At 37.8% G+C, this 19,009-nt stretch overlaps 2 protein-coding genes across 5 annotated transcripts in view; both read left to right on the top strand.

The window, feature by feature from the left end:
• Nucleotides 1-4,501, top strand: part of cunh6orf136 (chromosome unknown C6orf136 homolog) — a 13,306-nt gene extending 8,805 nt beyond the window's left edge. The window contains exons 6-7 of one of the 2 annotated variants that reach the window (XM_014969625.2): nucleotides 819-888; nucleotides 3,036-4,501. In XM_014969625.2, coding sequence (XP_014825111.2) covers nucleotides 819-888; nucleotides 3,036-3,179 — 214 coding nt within the window. In that variant the 3' untranslated portion in view covers nucleotides 3,180-4,501. Of the gene's footprint in view, nucleotides 461-818; nucleotides 889-3,035 lie in introns of those variants that run through there. The other variant, XM_088010031.1, reaches the window with a different exon arrangement.
• A 3,080-nt stretch (nucleotides 4,502-7,581) lies between these two features.
• Nucleotides 7,582-18,952, top strand: LOC106905031 (uncharacterized). Of its 3 annotated transcripts, none has more exons than XM_088010033.1 (6): nucleotides 7,582-8,039; nucleotides 10,786-11,327; nucleotides 15,993-16,042; nucleotides 16,202-16,335; nucleotides 18,056-18,265; nucleotides 18,415-18,552. In XM_088010033.1, the coding sequence occupies exons 2-6, from the start codon at nucleotides 10,830-10,832 to the stop codon at nucleotides 18,426-18,428; spliced, it is 906 nt and encodes a 301-aa protein (XP_087866159.1). In that variant the 5' UTR covers nucleotides 7,582-8,039; nucleotides 10,786-10,829; the 3' UTR covers nucleotides 18,429-18,552. The 3 variants fall into 3 exon arrangements, with proteins under 3 accessions (XP_087866159.1, XP_087866158.1, XP_014825110.1); XM_088010032.1 differs by having other exon boundaries at nucleotides 7,642-8,055; nucleotides 18,056-18,222; nucleotides 18,415-18,952; XM_014969624.2 differs by having other exon boundaries at nucleotides 7,651-8,039; nucleotides 18,056-18,222; nucleotides 18,415-18,952.
• Nucleotides 18,953-19,009: the final 57 nt, after the last annotated feature.

Raw genomic sequence — 19,009 nt, 5'->3', positions numbered from 1 at the left:
GGTGCACTCACGGCTGCACATGTACCCATTGATTTTTTTACAGCAGACAGCCGCTCCCCTCTCTTGCAGGTACTGCGTACACCTGCTAAATCTTTTAGGGGTACGCAGTACCCAACCATACCTGCCTACTTTCACCCCTGTTTTTAAGATTGGCCAATTAAGCTACCCCTTCTCCTGGAATTTAATATATCTGTGTTGAAATGCTGTTAGTGGTGCTGATGTTCTTAGCAGGAAGAGGAGGCCTTAAGTAAAATTCTGCTCAAGGCCTCATACAACCTTAGACCGGCTCTGCAGGATGAGCTAAGTCCACTGAACTGGATACAGAGGAACTAATTAATTTAGTTTTCTGATCTCTACGCTCTGCCTGACTGTAAGTAGACAAAGCATTTGATATGGTGCAGTTTGAAGCACTGTGTCAACGCAATAATAATAATAACAATAACAATAATAATAAAAATAATACTAATAAAAAATAAGCTCCTCCACAACCTCAACCACCAGGTCCACTAACACACCATCTAAAAACATATCCATAAACTGTATCAGTGCAGATGGCCCACCAGGCTTGTATTACACTGGTGTTATGCCTGAGAAACCAAACAGTTCCTTTAGCCATGGAAGTCTTTTACTCTGAAGGGGCATCAACCTTATCTCTTCACATAACAGTTCTTCTCAGAACATAACATGCTTAGGAGCATGTTAAGGTCCTAAGCATGTTAGGAATTCATACTGAATTCAATACCTCATGTGGTCAGATTTAATGTTTGAAGAATTTTTGGTTTTCTAATCCCACTCATTCCTAATATCATCTCTTCTAGGTCATATGATGCATTTTCAACTTTTTACATTGGACATGATGGACTCATTCATTGTCACAAAGTTGAAAAGGTGAGTTAGTGGTTTCTATTAAAAGGCCTTTAAATATTCAGATTCAAATCAGGTCCCAAGTAAAGCACTACAAAATGTTAGGAATACTTGGCTTTCTGAAAATATTTCATAGTGCACCATAACCTTTACAGATTAACTAATTAGACCTAGTCCAGTTTTTTAAAGGCATCTGCTCAGATGTTAAATAGTTCAGTACTTTAGGTGAAAATACAATAATCCCAAGTGTCTGATCCAAGAATCAACCTCTGGATTAATGACAGTTTGTATGTAAATATGCCCTTTCATTATGCTGTTCATTCTGTGGCGCCCTGAGACCAGTCAGTGGTGTCTGAGAGTTTCAAGGCAGTCTGCTCTTGGAAAGGACATGTTCACCCACAGCGGAGGACATGGCTCTCCTTTCACTACCTCATATCCTGTTTCTGAGCTGGTGCCTCCAGCCAGGGGTAGGGGGGAGTGATCTTTTGGTCAAATCTTCCCAGAGCCCAACCAGAGTCCTTCTGCATAACATCTCTGAATTCCACCAATATGGGTGGGTGTTGTGGCAAAAAGGGAACTACTAACAAATCTTGTAACCTAGATTTTTTTTTCTTTTTAATGTAAGATGTAGATTTAATATCTTCACATAAAACATACTTAGATAAAGCCAAATTATATGGGTAATTACTCTTATCATTTTACTTAACTTACTTTATTTAACAAAAAAAGTACAACATTAAATATTGGTTCCCCATGTTTAATAAGAATAAGTAATCCATAATTTATAAACTCATAGGGATTTCTCTGGACCTTAATTTTGTTCTGGATTAGAGAGGTATAAAGCTCCATGTTTGATTCTTGTTCTGGGTTGTTAAGTAAACTAACAGGTAATGTTCCGACATTAAAAGCTAAATGTTGGTTGGTTCTCCATGTTTGATTATAAAACTAAATGTTGGTTCCAGTTGTTCTAGGTTGCTATGTAAATGGTACTGTCTAAATTTGTTCTGGAATTGTAAAGTATAAAGCTACATGTTGGTTCTCCATGAACTAATTGAACTGAACTCCATGAACTTCCTGTTCTGGGTTATTGCTAAGTAATCCACAATTTATAAACTAACAAGAGTTTCTCTAGGTCTTGCTCTAGGTCTTAGTAAACGTACAAAGCTAAATGTTGGTCTAAAGTAATGAGTACGCCACAAATTCTAAAAGTAATAAACTAAACAGACAGACAGGGTGAGGAAATGACACCTCAGGAAGGATAAGGCACATGTAGCAACATTCAGGCAGCCAATGAAAAGCAGTGAAAATCAGGGCAATGTCTATCTGTAGCCATGAGATGTGAATGTGAAGTAACTTCGTGAGCACTGTAGCCAGCTTCTCCAGGTTAAAGTCTCTGATGCGGTGGACTTATCTAAGGGCAAGTATTTAGGAGCACTCTGCTCCTGTCTTCCTGAAGACTCATATCTTCAGAAACGGAACAAGGTGTAAAAGAGCGTCTTGTTTACATATCCAGGAGAACTGAGATAGCCAGCCAGCCAAGGTCGACACAGGGGAGCCAGTTCCAATGGAGACAATAGTCTACCCTATCTTGGGTAGACTTTTAATTTCCATTTGCCCTAAAGTCTCACCGGTATATCTCTGTTCCATCATACTGATCAGACAGCTTGACAAGGCTCGAAACGACTGCCAACATCTTCCAAATTTGTCAATAAGCCTGGTATCCACCAACTCCAAACAGCCGAAATCCTGTTTTCATGAATCCAAAAAAATACAGATCCTCTGCGTTTTTCAGTGATAATGTGGACAGGCAAAAATATTTGCAAATATCCCAAAAGTCCAAAATGTATCCTGTTGGGTATGTCTCTGCAGGATAAGCAGGCTCTCCTTTGCCCAGTTTTCTCGTTGAGAAAATTTGATCAGATGCATTGAGAGACCAGTTAAACATGTCCATAATTTGTAGATTCAGAGGATATGCAAAGAGAGGCTCCAAAAAAGCAGGACAAAGAAGGGTAGGGAGAGAGGAAGGAAAAAAGCACCTGCCTTCACCGAGAGCTGAAAGAAAAAAAATACTGAAGTTTAGTGAATGAATAGTTGAAATGAAATGACTCCTGTGCTTTCTGTGGACCAGATCCTGTAATGGTTTTGTGGCCTCCTCTTCTCTCCTGTTCCAGGTGATGCCAGCGCAGCCCCCTGTCCTTCCCAGAGTAAAGTCCCTCCTAGCGGGGGCTCTAGTGGCACTAGGAGTGCAAGAACACAGACCTGCTCTCAACCTTCTCCCCCCCATCCTTTCCTCATTGCGACAGAGCAAAAATTGACAATAGAAAAATAAGTCAGTGAAATGAATGTTTGATCCTGAAAATCTCCATTCACCCTTACCTCTATTTTGTAGCTTAAAATGAAACTACAAACAGATATGTTTGATTCATGCTGTCTCTGTTAGATAAGCAGTCATGGCTTCTCTCTGCTTCATCTGTTTCATTTCAGCTGTCTACTTAAAACCTTCCTTAGTTTTTTGGGTTCAGACATCACAGGATTGTCAGTTACTACTCTGCTGCCAAATGTTCTAATCAGAAAAGCTGCTGTTCTTTCACAACTATTAAAAGCATCAGATTTTAAAGATTTCTCTATATGAAGTTTAGGAATAAATGTTTACATGTTAAAGATTAGCTAAGCAGCTTCAGAACAAATTTTCTACTTGCCATGAGTATAGAGTAATAAAAGAATGTTGAATATTCTCCACTAAATGACGTTCAAAAGATTATTATTCAGTAAACCCTTCCCATTTTAGATGGCTTCTCTGTTTTTTGAAGATGTTTGCAAAGTGATTATTTTGTCCCTTTTTTAAAAGTTGCTTTATCATTTAAGTAATCAAAACATCAAGCTAGCATAAATGATAAGAAAAAGTAATCAAATGTAAATGGATACATTTTGAACCGTGTGGTTGAAATTCCTGCCACAAGCTTTGTGTTCCTATCGCTGCTTGGAAATAATTTTTTTCTTATGACAATACAAATCATCACAGCTCTAATCTTTGTTTACCTGACTGACTTTCAATTGGCTTTCTAGAAGTTATGGAAATTTATAATAGCAGATTTCTGAACATAAAGCTCTGGCTTGAGAAGAAGTCATGTTTGGAAAGCATTGTTTTATTTGCTAAATCATCACATATTTCCTAATCTGCCTGCAGTCTATGGGGCAGATTAGGCCTCACACATTTTGTCTGTATTGTTTCAGTGAGCACAGCAACTTAGTGACTAGTTTATAACAGCCATCAGAAAACATATTTTGTGTGAAGTATTTTTAGCTAATTATTTAACCAATGGCGTTTTCACCGCATTCAGCCTACGAGCTGGTACAACAGCAGTCCAAATATGAGTTGAAGTTATGTGGAAATAAAATTTTCATATGGATCAGTGCTGTGGCCAAGACAGCCCCAGTTTCCAAACCTTTACTGCTGTGTCGATAAAAGTGATATTATCTTAATAAATACATTTAGCAATGAACATATCTTTACAATATAAATTATTTTGTGCTTCAACTGTAAAACCAGTTTGTGGGTTAAAATATGTTTTCCTTCACTTCCTTTTACCTACATTAAAAGTACACAAATGAATAAAATGCACTCCTAAATGTTCAACTTTTTGAAGCTTCCTGTTGACTGGTTGGTTCTTAACATTACTTAAAATTTGACATTTGACAGTCTTTAGGCAAACATAGGAGGAGTCGGTCTATTTATTAATGGTTTTTGCGACTGCTGGAATTCCAAGTCCTCATACTGATTCATGCATTTCCACAAGAAATGCTTTATAAAACTAATAAATTTTAGTTTTATAAAGTAAAAACTAAAATCTATTAGTTTTAGTTTTGTGATGAACCATAGCTACCAATACAGTAACCCAGGTCCAGTTGTGTTCAGCTCTGCATGTTCTAGAGTAAACTCTAGTGTGATTCCTGACCGGAAGAATAAACTTGTTTGATTAACATGATTCCTATCTTGGATGTACTTGGGAGGATATATACGGTGCATATCAGAGAAAAATCAAAGGTGATGTTGAATTACTAACAATACTTTGATAGCAAAATTCTTGCAGTATATTAAATTCCTTGCTAAAGGAATAAGTTTTCTCACAAAGAAATGAAAATGCTCCTTTTTTAAAAAAATTAGGGTTGCTTTTTTTTTTTTGAAGATGAGCACAATATTTACCAAAACAGCCAAATAATATATTACATAAATGTTTAGTAAACTTGGGGAGTCATACTTTATATGGACTGGGAAACTGTTCAGTGTATTCTCTGACCCTACAATGACTAAGATGGAGTAAAAAGTAAATAAATGGTAGTGTTTAATTCCAAGTCCAAATTATAAGGTTTGAAACCCATGAGCTAAGGTTGTCCAGAAATGTTTAAGATATTTACTAAATAAAATTTAAAGAGTATGTCGAAATCTTGTGTACTTGGTACAATTATGTTTTACTGTTGTAGTGTTGCATCAGGGTACATCAAACTGTAAGTAGGACAGGCCTATGTCCTGTTTTTGTTCTTGCAGCAATATATTTTTGCTGTTTGAGAAGAAAAGTAATGGTCTTCCTAATGGCTGTTTGAATGGTACAATATTTACAATGAAAAGGTCCTTTGATCTTTGCTATTTTATTAGACTAACAATATTTGAGATAGGCCATAATATCAACTGAAACATCTTATTTGTGACAGTGGTTATACATTTAAAACATTTTATCTGAGAAAGTACTGGCATTTTGCAAACACAGCTCCTGCTTTGCCTCTGAGAAGCCCACCTTTTCCAGGGCTCTAACCACTCCCACTACTCATTCAAAGCATCTGGGACACCAGTAGAAACTTGGGGTTTGGAGCTAAAGAGGGGTTGGAAGAGATGAAATGGGATTCACCTTTAAGCGTTTCATGTGGTTGGTCAGGTGAATTTTGGCCTGGTCCTCCTTATAGAAACTCTTGACTGGTTTCCTGACTGTAACTTTGTAATCACCTCCTGCCAATTTTGTGCAGGACTTGAGGACTGAAGACTGCCTTTGATGCTCTGTGACACGAACGTGCTTCTTGGTGTGTGTTGGCATTGGCCAACACACACCAAGAAGCCACCTTGGTGGCTTGTTTTGTTTTTGTCTTACTGGAAAACTAACCCAAAACTCATCTTCTGTGTTTTGCATAAAACTCCAAAGGATGGAGTATGATCAGTACACTGTACTGTACTTTTTTACATGGATAAAAATAAAAATATTGTAAAAATTAAAACATACTAATGTTTACAATGTTGAGGACAATTGAGAGAGCCCACAGACTTGGACATGTGAGTTTTGTCCCCAAACACTACATGAATCAAACAAGGTAAATCTGCAAGACCTGTTTTGCCTATGGGCAATTGGTTACTTTATTTAAATCCTGATTCTGTAATATAAGTTCCCCTTTCAAAGTGTGTGTAGTCAGGCACTGTAAACATAAAGACTGTTATTAATAAACAAGACAAGAATGTAAAGAAAGTGGTAACTTACTCTACCACAAGGTCAATGTTTTCTGAAGACAAGAAGCCAGGTGAGCTTTTAGTTTACAAGGCTACATCCAAGCTTTTCATATAAAATTTAAGATCTCAGACAATGATGACTACCACTTTTTACTGCAAAGTTGGATAACATGGAGATGAGAAAGCTGAACAATCTGTATTGCTGTGGTTATTTATTATGCACCTGTCGATACACACCAGCAGATGTTACAAGCTGTTTACTTCTTCAGTCAAATCCTTCAGTCCACAGAGGGATGCAAGTGGACTAGCGCCCCCCAGAGCCAAGTTGTGGCAAAGGAACTTAATGTGAAACATAACAGCGATGGGTGGGACCATGTGATTTCAGAAGTGGGAAGTGGAACTGGAAAACTGGTTGGCTTTCACCTTCGAGGGTATTTTTTCTAATAGACTTTATTCAAAACTTCTTGAGATCACAGTAACATAGGCCAAGAGAAACAGAACAGCACAGTAAACATGGTGCATAAAGACAAAATAAAATGCATTTCAGGTTTGACAAGTTCACAAAATATTTTACAAAGACCAGAATAATCTCTTACATGGATTTCAAGGAGTTGTATCGTTTATGCAGTCAGCAAGTAACAGTTCAGTTATTTTAACATGAATTATTAAACCTCCGTTAGTTCTATCAATATTCAGTTATGGGGCTTGTTAGAACCCACAGACTCTTTACGTAAAAACAAACCACAGTTATTTAGATTTGTTCATCAAGAGCCTCTGAATCAAACTGACCTAAACAGCGCCCCCACGTGTTGAAAACAGTGTGAGCCACTTAGCGCCGTTGTGTAGTTCTATCAGATCATACATGCAGTGAGTACGCATGCCTGCGCATGCGCGTTAAGAAGTCCGACAGTCAGGAGCTGTCAGTTCAGCATACGCAACAAGTTATGATGGAAATAAGTCATTAAATTGTTTTCAATGATAACTAGATAGATATACATGCATTGTCGTGGTAAAGCAGAGTCTAGCTTCAGCTGCAGTCAACTAACACACGTCCGTGTAAAACTCATTAACCTACTTAAGCGCTAAGTCAGGATATCATACAGCTGTTGATAGCAAAGTGTATGACGATCTACGTCATGATTCTATGTTGCTGATTAAATAAAATCACATGGTAATGACAGCGTATACTTGTCTGATAGATATACCCGTCAGTTCGTGTTAAGCGTATGATGATCTGACAGCGTATGCTGATCTGACAGAACATCGTCTCAATTGTCTTAAACCACTTTCCTCTCAACCCAAATGACGTCATCAGAAGTCTAAATTGTGCCTGAGTGCGTTTCTGTCAGCATGGCCAGTTACTAATACTTGCATACACTTTATCTAACAGTATATTTTTAATCGTGTGTGAATGTGAGAGAGACAACTGACAAGTTGAGACAGAGGTGAAGGTGTGGTGGCAGCAGGCTTGACGAGGGAAGGAGGAGCATTTGTCTCACAAGGAACATTTGGAGAACCTGCTGTCCTGCCGTCAGTGTGGAGAGGAAAGGTTTCTGAAGGAAGAGGAGGAGGCAGCAGCAGGACTTCATTCCTTCTTGGAGATTTTCAAACCGCGTCCCTGTTCGCAGCCTTACGTCCATGGAACTCGCAGTAAAGAAAGTTTACTAATCTGCTACACAAGAAGGTAAATCAACTCTGAGGTTCGTGAATGATTGTGATGCGTTGACCCAAAAGAGAGAGATACGGTTCAAGTCCAGAGCTGTGCTGACTGCTAACTAAATTTAAGCTTTATTTCAGAAAGTGGCTTTCTTATCGCGTTCAGGTGTTCCAGGAAAAGGTCAAAAACTGTGGAGTTAACTGGAACTCTCACTGCCCCCTTTTATCAGAAACTCAACTGAAGTTAGGTCAACAGCAGCAAACTTTGGTTACAGTGAACGAGATTCTAAATATCAGCTGCGACCTAATAAGTTGAGGGTCAAAAGGTTTTTCCTTCATCATAACTACGTTGGTCGAAGGTTCACACATGTTTTTGTAAAGTAAAAATAATAACCCTTTAAGCTAATGATGATAAAGACTATTCAAGCCTCCTCAGAGTTTATTTGCTGCTGCCATGTTCTGATTCCCTGACTCCGCATCATTTTCCATCCGGCAAGGCAAGAGACGGCGTTTGTACGAGATTTCATGCGGCAAGGCGGTAATTTTTCATTATTGCAAAAAATAAAAATAACTATAAATATTCAGTATTTAGTCAGTGGAAACTACCAGAGGTAGCAACACCACTGCAATTAATCTACTGAATATCCTGGGTTTGCAAGATAAAAAAAAAATAAAATAAAAAATAATAATCTCATCTTGAGAAAAAATAGGCTAGTAAATAAGAATAATTTGCCTTTTAAAAAATGCACACATGTGAATGAATTAACTATGCAGATGAGTCCTGTATCCCAATGCAGCACCTGGATAAATTAACTGAAGAAAGAAGTTTAATTGGTTGCAACTTCAGTGAAGATGACTGAATAATCCTTTGAAAGCTAAGACGGGGTTTGAGGTTTGATAAAGTCAGGAGAGGTGACAGACAGACTCCTGGGTTAAGTGATGTTTATTTTCAGTGTTAAACTGTATCCTTATAGAGGAAGACTTTCCCAATTTTAAGCCTATTCTACAAAGTAAACAGTGTCTGCCTCCCGGACCAGGAGCTGCAGCTAACTTAGTTACCTTCTAGAAAAGGAGTGTAATATAATATGATCATTTCTTAAAGTAACATTTCAAGAAGTGTCACAGAGAAACAGTGTGCAGAAATACTCTGTATGTTAATGTGGTTTTAGGAGTACTAACAGTACTCTGAGACTCTGCACCAGAACCTCTGAACTTCTATGGTAGCTAGCATGTTGACCCAGAGGCCAGGTGTATGCTGCTGCTGCGCTCACTCACTGGAAACACATGAGAGGAAATGATAAAAATGTATATTTTTTCTCACAGTTCAGACCTTACGCATTAAGTTCTAAGATGTTTAAGTTTTCCATGGGTTCACTTGACATCTGTGTTTTATCAGCTAAATAACAGGAAATTTATTCCAACTTTGCTACTTTGAAATTAAATCACATACACCTCACCTGTTGGTGGCTGGTTCTACAGACACATCTAAATTACATTATGTAAAACAATTAAATATTTTTTTGTCATGATGTCAGAAGGTGAAACTTGCATGTTATATTTCTATATAACATATGATAAGCCTGAAATATTTCATTGTGTGTGATAATTCTAAACCACACAGTGAAATATTTCAAGCTTCTGTTTTTCGTAATTTAGCTTATTGATAAAGAAAACCCAAAAGTCTTATAAAATTTGAATTTTACATAAGATCAATAAAAATAGAATATTATAAAAATAAATATCATGCTTCTGAAAACATTATTTATATCTATGGACTTGTTGCTTAGTTGGGGCTCCTTTTGCATGACTTACTGCATCAATGCAGCGACTCGTGTGTAGAACTCGTCTGTGCATAGTGGCTCTAAGCTCTGAATCCAGTCTCAGTATTTTGCTGGACAATCCTCTCAAGGTTGTGGTAAGCCTCTTCCTACTGTATATTTTCCTTTCACTCAACTTTCTATAAATGTGCTATATATTTATAGAAAGCACATTTCTATAAATATAGAAATGAATCTGTGTGATATGAATTTGACTTTTTTAAATCTGGTGCTAAAAATATTGATTTCTTTCACAATATTTTATTTTTTCTGTATGTGTAGTTCTAAAGGATTTATGAAAATTCTCTTTGCTCTATTGCTTTTTCACCCCATTAAGCCCAGTAATTAGTTTTTACTATGGTTCAATATTATGCTGTATGTTCATTACCATGAGAAAAGGGGAGCACTAAAAAACAATTTAAATGAAATGGAGCTTTAGCAGAGGTTCAAGCTGGAAGACTCCGCCCCCTCCGTTCACCCATTGACGTCATGCTCATCCCCGTCCTCAGCCTGGACCTCACCCTGCACGTTCAATCAGCAATCAGGCTCTTCATAAGAGGATCCACACCCAAACCGTCAGACGCTTCCCAGCTGCGTTCAACCCACCACCTCCCCATCTCCACCCTCATCCTTCGGTTCTCCAGGATGGAACCCTTCCTGACCACCACCACCAGTGTCGGGCCCCGGGGGAGAGCATCCCTAATCAGTTATCGAGATGTTCATCGAGTTCACATCAAATCTCAGCTCAAATCAGCTGCCGGGGCCCGAGCGCCAAAGAACTGTTATTCATTGCTGTCATTAAATCTTTTAATTGTTTCTTGTTCTCGTCTGAGTCTGTCCAGATTGAACTAATTATATGTTTTGACAAGTTTCAATGATCATTTGTTTTCAGCAATATCAGCAGGTGTCTGAGGTGTCTCATTTTATGTTTCATTTATGTCTTTTGCCTTTTTGCAGCACTTCTGTCTGACGGTTTTAGGTTTCCTGTCATAAAGAGAAACATGCGTAGATTCAGCTCTGAAGGATCCCTTCTGGATCCTGATACCTTACAATGGGATAAACTGTCGCAGAAGACGTCAGAATATGGAAGCAAGAGAACATCAGTCACATGCAGACCTCATTTGAAAAATGATGAACTACACGCAGGGTCAGCTGGCTTGATTCCCAGCATTCAGGAGCCGACTCAGACACCCAGCGAGGGCAGGAGGAAGGAGCTGATCAGAGAGCAGAGCGTCAGCGTCGAGAACCTGAGTGTGTTCGGGAAGCAAGAGATGGATCACCTCAAAGTGTGTGCGATCAATGAAAGCTGCAGGGCTTACAGTGACAGTCAGCTGACTGTGGTGGCAGAGGACGTCATGGATGGTGGGGAAAGAGAAGGCCATCATGAAACGTCTCTATCAGTCTCCTCCAACCAATTCTCCTCAAAGTCCCAGGAAAAACACCATCACAGGGCCAGACTCTCAGCTGCTAAGCTACACCTCAAAAGTCTCTTTGATAAGGTAAGACGTTTACTACATTTCCACTCACTAACACCTCCTATCACTTTGTAAGAGCCAGGCCTGTCATGATAACATATTTTGATGGAGGGTAAACTGTCCCAGAAGTTATTGCGATAAACGATAATATTGTTGTTTTGAGACCATGTTGAAGTAACGTAATGGTAATGGCATTGTAAGAATACATTCTCAAAGATCAATGATTAAAATTCTAATGAACATTTAACACTGGAACTGGAAGACATTTAAATATTCAAAATAAATAAACAAAACAGCAAATAAAATGAATTATGAAATCTCTATAAACAAAGTTGTTCAAGAAAAAAGGCCAGTTCAGACCAAAGCACCAGAATGAAGACTCTTATCATCTGGTTAAAAGAGAGAGAGAGGAAAGAGAAACAATAAATCATGAAAGTAGAAATGATTGATTGTTTTAATTTATTATGCGATTAATTGATTGATTATTTATTGTACCAGGTCTAGTAAGAGCTACCATTTCATTCTGATGCAAACTAGTGGCACTGCCTTGTAGTATTATGTTTAGGTTTTACTAGAACTCAGTTTTAAAAACTAGCCTCTAACTATGGCCGTAAAAAGGCTTTATGCTGATATGAATGATGATGTATCAGCGAGTGCATGATGAATGTGCTGTGACTTCCACTGTAGCTCAGTGGGTACTGTGGTCATCTTCTAATCAGAGGGTTATAGGTTCTTCCTGTCACATGTCAAGGCAAGTAACTCCAAATTGCTTAGCGATCATATTGGTGTGTAAATGTGTGTGTTTGTCAATGTGAATGGGTAGCTCGAGTGTAAAGAGCCTTGACTGGTCAGACTTACTAGGAAACCACTATCTAAGTTCAGTCCATTAACCATTCAGACTAGTTAAAGTGCTATACATGTACAGGCCATTTACCAAACAAGGGGTAATCAAAATTGTAGTTTTAACCAAGCACACAGAACAGTGGAGAGGAAAAACTAATTATCACAGATGTTTCCTTTAAAAGAAACAGTAAGAAAACCACAAACGTCATGAGAGATGGCTAAATAAGTGACTTTCAGCATTAAGATGTAAATGCAGCGGAACATGAAAAATTCAGATTACATTTTTTTACTAAAACTAAAAAATAAATGATTTTAACTGGAAATGTATCAAACTGTTGGACAACACTGCAACAGCAAAGCCGTACAGATTAGCTCAGTGTGTTGGACTCACTGAAATAAAAACATGGCTTCCATTTTATGAGCTTTGTGTTCAGAAGAGCAACACTATAATTGCTCTATTCGAACTAAGCAGACTCTGTTGTTCATTAGTGATGAATTATTTTTAGTGGTTTCCTATCTGCTCTATTAATCTCATTATTTTGTGAATGAATCTTGGCTAATTTTTCATTATGTGCATGTGTTTCAGTTCTTTGAAAGTCCAACCTTCGTTACCTTTATCTGGTTCAGGTCTGGACTTTAACTGGGATGCATGGGCGTAGGAAGCGGGGGGGAGGCGGGGGACATGTCCCCCCCAATATTGGAGAGAGCCCCCCCAATAATTTCACTGCAGTTGCGAAGAATTTTAAAATCTTCCACTCGCGTGCTTTTATTTTGAAGGCGCATTGTTATGCGCATTCAGCAGAGCGCTTCCTCTCCCTCCCCCCTCTGAACGGCTCAGAGTAAAGGCAGCAGCAGAGAAACTCCGTTAGAAGGAGGTAAACTGTCTGTCAGGAATGTTGCTATGAATATCGCTCGTTTATAACATCTTGTTGTCAGTTTACTTTCATATATAGAACTAAATCTTTTTGGTTTAGCTGTTTAAATTCTGGAATAGTCACATGTCCAAAATTTTACCACTAACTTAGCTAGTCTAGTCACAATGATTTAGACTGAAACAGCAGCAAAATGAGCAACACCTGATCATACTCGACCACTTAACGTGTTTATATATTATATTATATTATATTATATTATATTATATTATATTATATTATATATTTAGGAGAACAGCAGTGCTAGAATGATGTTGAAGAAAGGTGAAGAAGCTCTGGTGAGGTCTTCATTTAGTTTATTGAAATATGTATTAACTGTTTTTAATTTTTAAATAAACTAAACTATTTTATTATGAGAGGAGCAGGTCAGGGAAGACATAGGAGAGCCAGTTGGCGTTTCAGGGTATGAAGATATAAAAATTATATTAATTATAATAGAACCAGAAAGGAGAACAGGAGGAGACTGATGTCAGGTTGATTTCTTTCAACGTTTCAATATTTTTTCATTATTTCCACACCATAAGGTTAATTGTTAGAAGACAATAAGAAAAGTGCTTGAGGAGAGGTTTAAAAATAAACTAGTGAAAATTTTTGCTACACAGTAAATAGTTGAGATGTATAATAATGTATACATCTGAAAATTAAGTTGTTTAAATTCTCATTCTGTATGATAAAAACATTTTTTTATTTTTTTTTTAGTTCACATTCTGACACTGTACATTACTGTAGTGTCTGTTGTAAATACATGAATCCAGGCAGGAACATCAGGCTGCAGAGAGTCAAAGGGAGGCAGAGACAGAAACGCATATCCGTAGATATTTTAGTTAAATGTTTGTGGCTGAAAATGAAAGGAGAAAAAAAAATTAGTCTTTTTGCCTCAGTGTTTTTCATGAATCTTTGGTAAGTTACTGAATGCAGTGCTGGAAAGTGAGACTGAGTTAACAGTGAGGAGCTAAGGTGTCTGTTAGACGTGAAAAGTATAATTTTTGTTTATTTTGTAGATCAAACTGTTGCACTGATGTAGAGAGATGTTCAAGAAGAACAAAACTTGTTTTTTTAGATTTTATTTTTGTTGGTCAAACTGGTGTATTGAGTTTAAAACTGTTGTGTCTTATTTTATGAGCTGTTTTCTATTTTGGTTTTAGAAATAAGTAGAACCTGTTCAATTGCCAGTCAGTTTATATCAATGCATTTTGACCAATAAGATACATCAGAATCTGGTCGGCTCTGTGCTACCAGAGTATGTAGCTTGCTAGTTGTGAGGCAAATGCTAAAGTGAGTGTTCATCCTGGAATGACAGTCATTATGCTGCATAACTTTAATCTGACTATTGGATTGTAAATAGTAATGTGTTAGAATACTTGTTACTGAAACAAGGGTCAGATTAGAGTAACGCATTACTGATGTGTTGATGGCATCATTGTTTGACATTTCTGCTCAAGCTATTTACTGATCTGTCAGGTTTCCGATATGCGTCCCCCCCAATGACAGACTCGTTCCTACACCCTTGCTGGGATGCACTTTGATTATTTTCTTTTGTAGACATTCAGTTCTAGATTTGCTGACATATTTCAGATCATTGGCCAGTTAATGATCCGACTGTGGCCTAGCTGTGCTCTCTGTGAGCTGGTTGGCAGGCAGAGACTGGGGGGTCTCATGATGGTTTGTTGATTTTGAAGAGTCAGTTTATTTATTGAGATGGGCCATTGTACAGGCCCATCACAATAAATAAATCAATGAATCACATGATAAATTAAAATGAGCTTAGTAATTTCCATTTGCTTGATTTATTATTTTTCTCCTTTTTTCTCTTTCTACCAAAAACTGGATGACAAAAGTCTTCAGTCTGGTACTTTGGTGTCAACTGGGCTTTTTCACAAGATCAGTCTTGTGTCCATAATTCATTTGTTGTTTCTGTTGTTTGGTTTATTTTGGATATTTAAATGTCTTCCAGTTCGTGTTAAATGTTCATTAGAATTTAAAGTTTATTGATCTTTGAGAAAGTCTTCTTGGATTATTATGCCATTACCAAAATGGCATTATAATATAAGGCAATAGCATTATATTGCTTGAAAATGGTCTCAAAACAATATTATCGTTTATGGCAATAACTTCTGGGACAATTTATCATCTAGCAAAATTTGTTATTGTGATGGGCCTATAATACATCTTTGAGCAAAGATTTAATGTTACCATTGACCATATAGACTTTCACATTCCCTTAAAAGTGTTACATTAAAATGATACATTGAGTGTCCACATACCCATATTTGCTACACAATTTAAAAATATTCACTCTTGCATCAATCAGTATGTTAGCTGTCCGACAAGTGCCAGATGGACAAATTTGCATACTCACTGAGTCATGAACTGAATTAATCTTGATCAGTGGACTGATTCAAACCCCTTAAGTGAGGAAAATCAATGTGTCTGCATACATGCTGGCATTTGCACAATCATCTACTCTGTTCTTACTCTACTGTTATTGCACATCTGTTTTTGTGAAAAACTGTGTTGTAAATAGTTTGTCTTTTTCAATTTTCAACACACATTAGGTACATTATTGGAAAAGTGATCCGACTCAGTTGCGAGTTTTTATTTCTAATAACTGCACTTCTTTTGTTGTTGTCTTGTAAAGTATATTATTTTTATTACTATTATTGATGTTTTTGTTAATCATGTTTTCTTTCAATATTTTATATACTTTAAGAATTTTTTGTGTGAACCTTTATATCAGTTGTTGCTGTTCCAGTTGTATTTCCCCTTTGAAGAACAGCAAAGGCTATTTCTATATTATTGTCTATTTTTGTTGCATATGTAAAAACTACACAAACAAATTCACTGTGAAAATTTGTAAAAGTTTATTTTGGAAGTGGCAAAAGATTTTCAAATAATTGTATGGGTTTTGTTTCAGAGTCCACATTCATCAAACTCAAACTTGTATAATGCAGAAGAGAAAAACAGGTGAGAATCTTGCTTCATTTTTCTTCTTGCCTGCTGATAATTAACATTGCCTGTAATCTGAATGTCATTTTTATTGTGAAGCAATTTCTCATATTGCTACTTGTATTTTGCTTGATCTATGCTTGTCTGTCTGAATCCCTTACTTACTCCGGCTCACAGTGCGACAGAGAGGAGGTCTCGTATGCATTTCATGCGCCAGTGGAGTCAGGTGGGCCATCAGAGCAAGGGGGATGTCAGTCACAATATGCTGAAAAGTTGGAACGAGTCTTTGAACACCCTACTGTCTAGTCAAAGTAAGTTCCAAACATATTACTGGCTCTAGCAGGCGATGAGGATCTAGGCAGACTTGCAAAACTAGTTTAATTCTGAAAACCTGTGAAATCTTTTGAATGATAACAAAGTTGTTGCTGTTAGCTGCTCGAGCTTCCCTTAAAACAGAGGTTCCAAACTGTGGGGCGTGCCCCCTAGGGGGGCCACCATGCTATTGCAGGGGGTGCGCGGGAAGCTGTCTGGATAAAAAACAAAAAACCATGAACGCTGTATGCGCTCGGTTTTTACCTTAGAATGGCAAACTCTGTTATTCCTCTGTCAATTTGATACAGTAGGGTCTTCCGCCTTTCCCATATCTGTGTCCTCTGTCACTTTTATCAGCAGTTAAAACTGTTTAATCTGTTATTAACATGTCGTAACCTATTTTTCTGAGCCACCTTTAAACCTGTGCAGCAGTGAAGGAGACCTGCTGCAGGTGTGCAGAGCTACGCAGGTGTGTTAGAATCACGGCAGCAAACCAGCAAAACGCAAATAACTTTTCAGTTTTTTCCCCCAAACTAACCGACTGTTGAATAAAGCTGTTGGATGCAGGTAAAGTTAGCTAAAAGATGACTAGCTAATATCAATACAGCTACTGATGTTGTTGTCTATGTCCAGCTATGTACATTTTTTTTGCCCCCCAAAAAAGTTGATTCTCCCTCCTCCTCCACTGTTCTTTGATAGGGAGTCTCAAAGAACCCCACCGCCCCCTCACACACATCATTCAACCAGACAGCTATTTGTAATCCATAGGGGGGCCCAGAAAATGTTTGGAAACCACTGGGGGGGGGGAGGGGCAGGAGAAAAAGTTTGGGAACCACTGCCTTAAATTAAGAGCTGCATGGCTCCATAAAACTGTCACCACATCTGTCACATCTTCATTTTCATTGAACATATGTGTTATCTTCATTTTGTTTGCAAACATTTACCAACCTGGGCTTGTTTTGTACTTTTTTAAACATTAGCATCGTCATTTAAATCAAAACACAGGTTTGGTTAAATTTATTGCTTAAAACACAATTTTTTGCATTTTTCCTGACCTCTGTGACTTCTGTGTCACCTCTGTGGAAAACCTTCTGATCATTGTGATTAAAGGGGAAAACATCCCAATCTTACTTTGCTGTTATCTATGCTTTTCTTTTGTAAATAAAGGAATATTCTATAACTTGATTTTTCATGTTTTAGTATTACCCATATGTGTGGGAAAAATCTTTTAAAGCAATATCTGTTGTGCTTGGATGAAAGCAGGTCAGTAAATCAGAGCAGATTTGTCTGAGTTAATGCTTTGAGTTGCAGTTAAACTTTAGGTTTAGGTCAACCTTGATTTATAAAAATAATCATTTTGTTCTATTACAAGTATGTAAATTAGTTACTATGCTAAAAAGTTCAGCCTACTGGCCCTCTTCAGCCACTTTGGCCAGTCTACGCCCTATTCCCTTTGATCTTTCTCACATTTTGTTACATTACAATCATAAACATCTGTTTTTTTTGTGTTTTTTTTGTTTTTTACATTTTATAAGCCCAACACCATGTCAGCATAGTTGTAGTCCGCCCATCATCTTCTCCTGCATTATCCTGCTCAATTAAGATCTCTCTTCACAGAAAGTCTGGGTTTTCTTCAGTTGACTTGGTTTATGTCTTGTAGATTTTTCTACTGGAGGTTACATGAGCTGAGGCCCACTTATGTTTCTTCTCCCGTGCTAGTTGGTGTTTCAGTGTTTGGAGCATTCCTGCGTTCTGAATTCAGTGAGGAGAATCTTCAGTTCTACCTGGCCTGTGAACAATACAGACATTCATCCAACAACTTCAGTCTGCAGAGAAGAGCTAAACGCATCTGTGCCACCTACATCCAACCTGGCTCCCCCCGAGAGGTACCACACTGCCTTCACAGGAAGCTGCAGCTGTTACAACAATGTAAAACTTCTTTATGGCCAAAGAATGGAATTTAAGAATATGTTTTCTTATGGACTCAGTTGTTCTTCTAAACCAATGAAGGAATTTGTTAGCAGGTGAAGCTGCCATTTAAACCAAGGATGATGAATTTACTGTTTGTTCTCTTGCAGGTAAACCTGGATAGTAAAACTCGAGATTTGACTCTCCAGCTGCTGCAGGCTCCTTCTCGCAGCTCTCTGCTCCCAGCACAGAAACGCGTCTACTCTTTGCTGGACACAGATTGTTACCCACGTTTCCTGGAGTCAAACATCTACCAATCTCTGCTAAAGAATGCTGAATAGAAGCCTCACAAACCTGACGATCTGAGAGTCTCTGTGATCTCCACTGCTTCTGAGTATCGGACACTAAATATTTTGCACTCTGGGCGGGGGTGGGGGGAGGAATCCCTTTTTTGTCTGAGCCTGAGATGGATCAATAAGGAATTATTAGCAAAACCTGGTTTGCCCAACTCTAAGAAAATAGCAAGGATCCATTCAACAACACAGCTAAAGCAGAGCCTCACCTTTATCAAGTCCTCAGATAACTGTAATATACTATAATTGTAACTGTCCATGTTGACTAACCACTGTTGTCACCATCACAGATGTATGTACTGGACTTCCATTAAAACTGAATGATCCTTCAATAAAACTAAATGTTTTTAGTGGGTGTGAGAGGTTTGGCTTATGACTGAGACCTTTGTGATATAAGCCATGAGGCAACATG

The sequence above is a fragment of the Poecilia mexicana genome, unplaced genomic scaffold (genome assembly GCF_051168715.1).
Source record: "Poecilia mexicana isolate PSO_F unplaced genomic scaffold, ASM5116871v1 scaffold_11, whole genome shotgun sequence".
NCBI lineage: Eukaryota > Metazoa > Chordata > Actinopteri > Cyprinodontiformes > Poeciliidae > Poecilia > Poecilia mexicana.
This window is presented reverse-complemented; position numbering and strand designations above follow the sequence as displayed.

Bases quoted from the DNA above. Each gene is read 5' to 3' on its own strand.
- LOC106905031 (XM_088010032.1), top strand. From the start codon at position 10,830: ATGCGTAGATTCAGCTCTGAAGGATCCCTTCTGGATCCTGATACCTTA. The intron at 11,328-15,992 runs GTAAGACGTTTA...GTTTTGTTTCAG, and splicing joins TCAAAAGTCTCTTTGATAAG to AGTCCACATTCATCAAACTC. The intron at 16,336-18,055 runs GTAAGTTCCAAA...CTCCCGTGCTAG, and splicing joins CACCCTACTGTCTAGTCAAA to TTGGTGTTTCAGTGTTTGGA.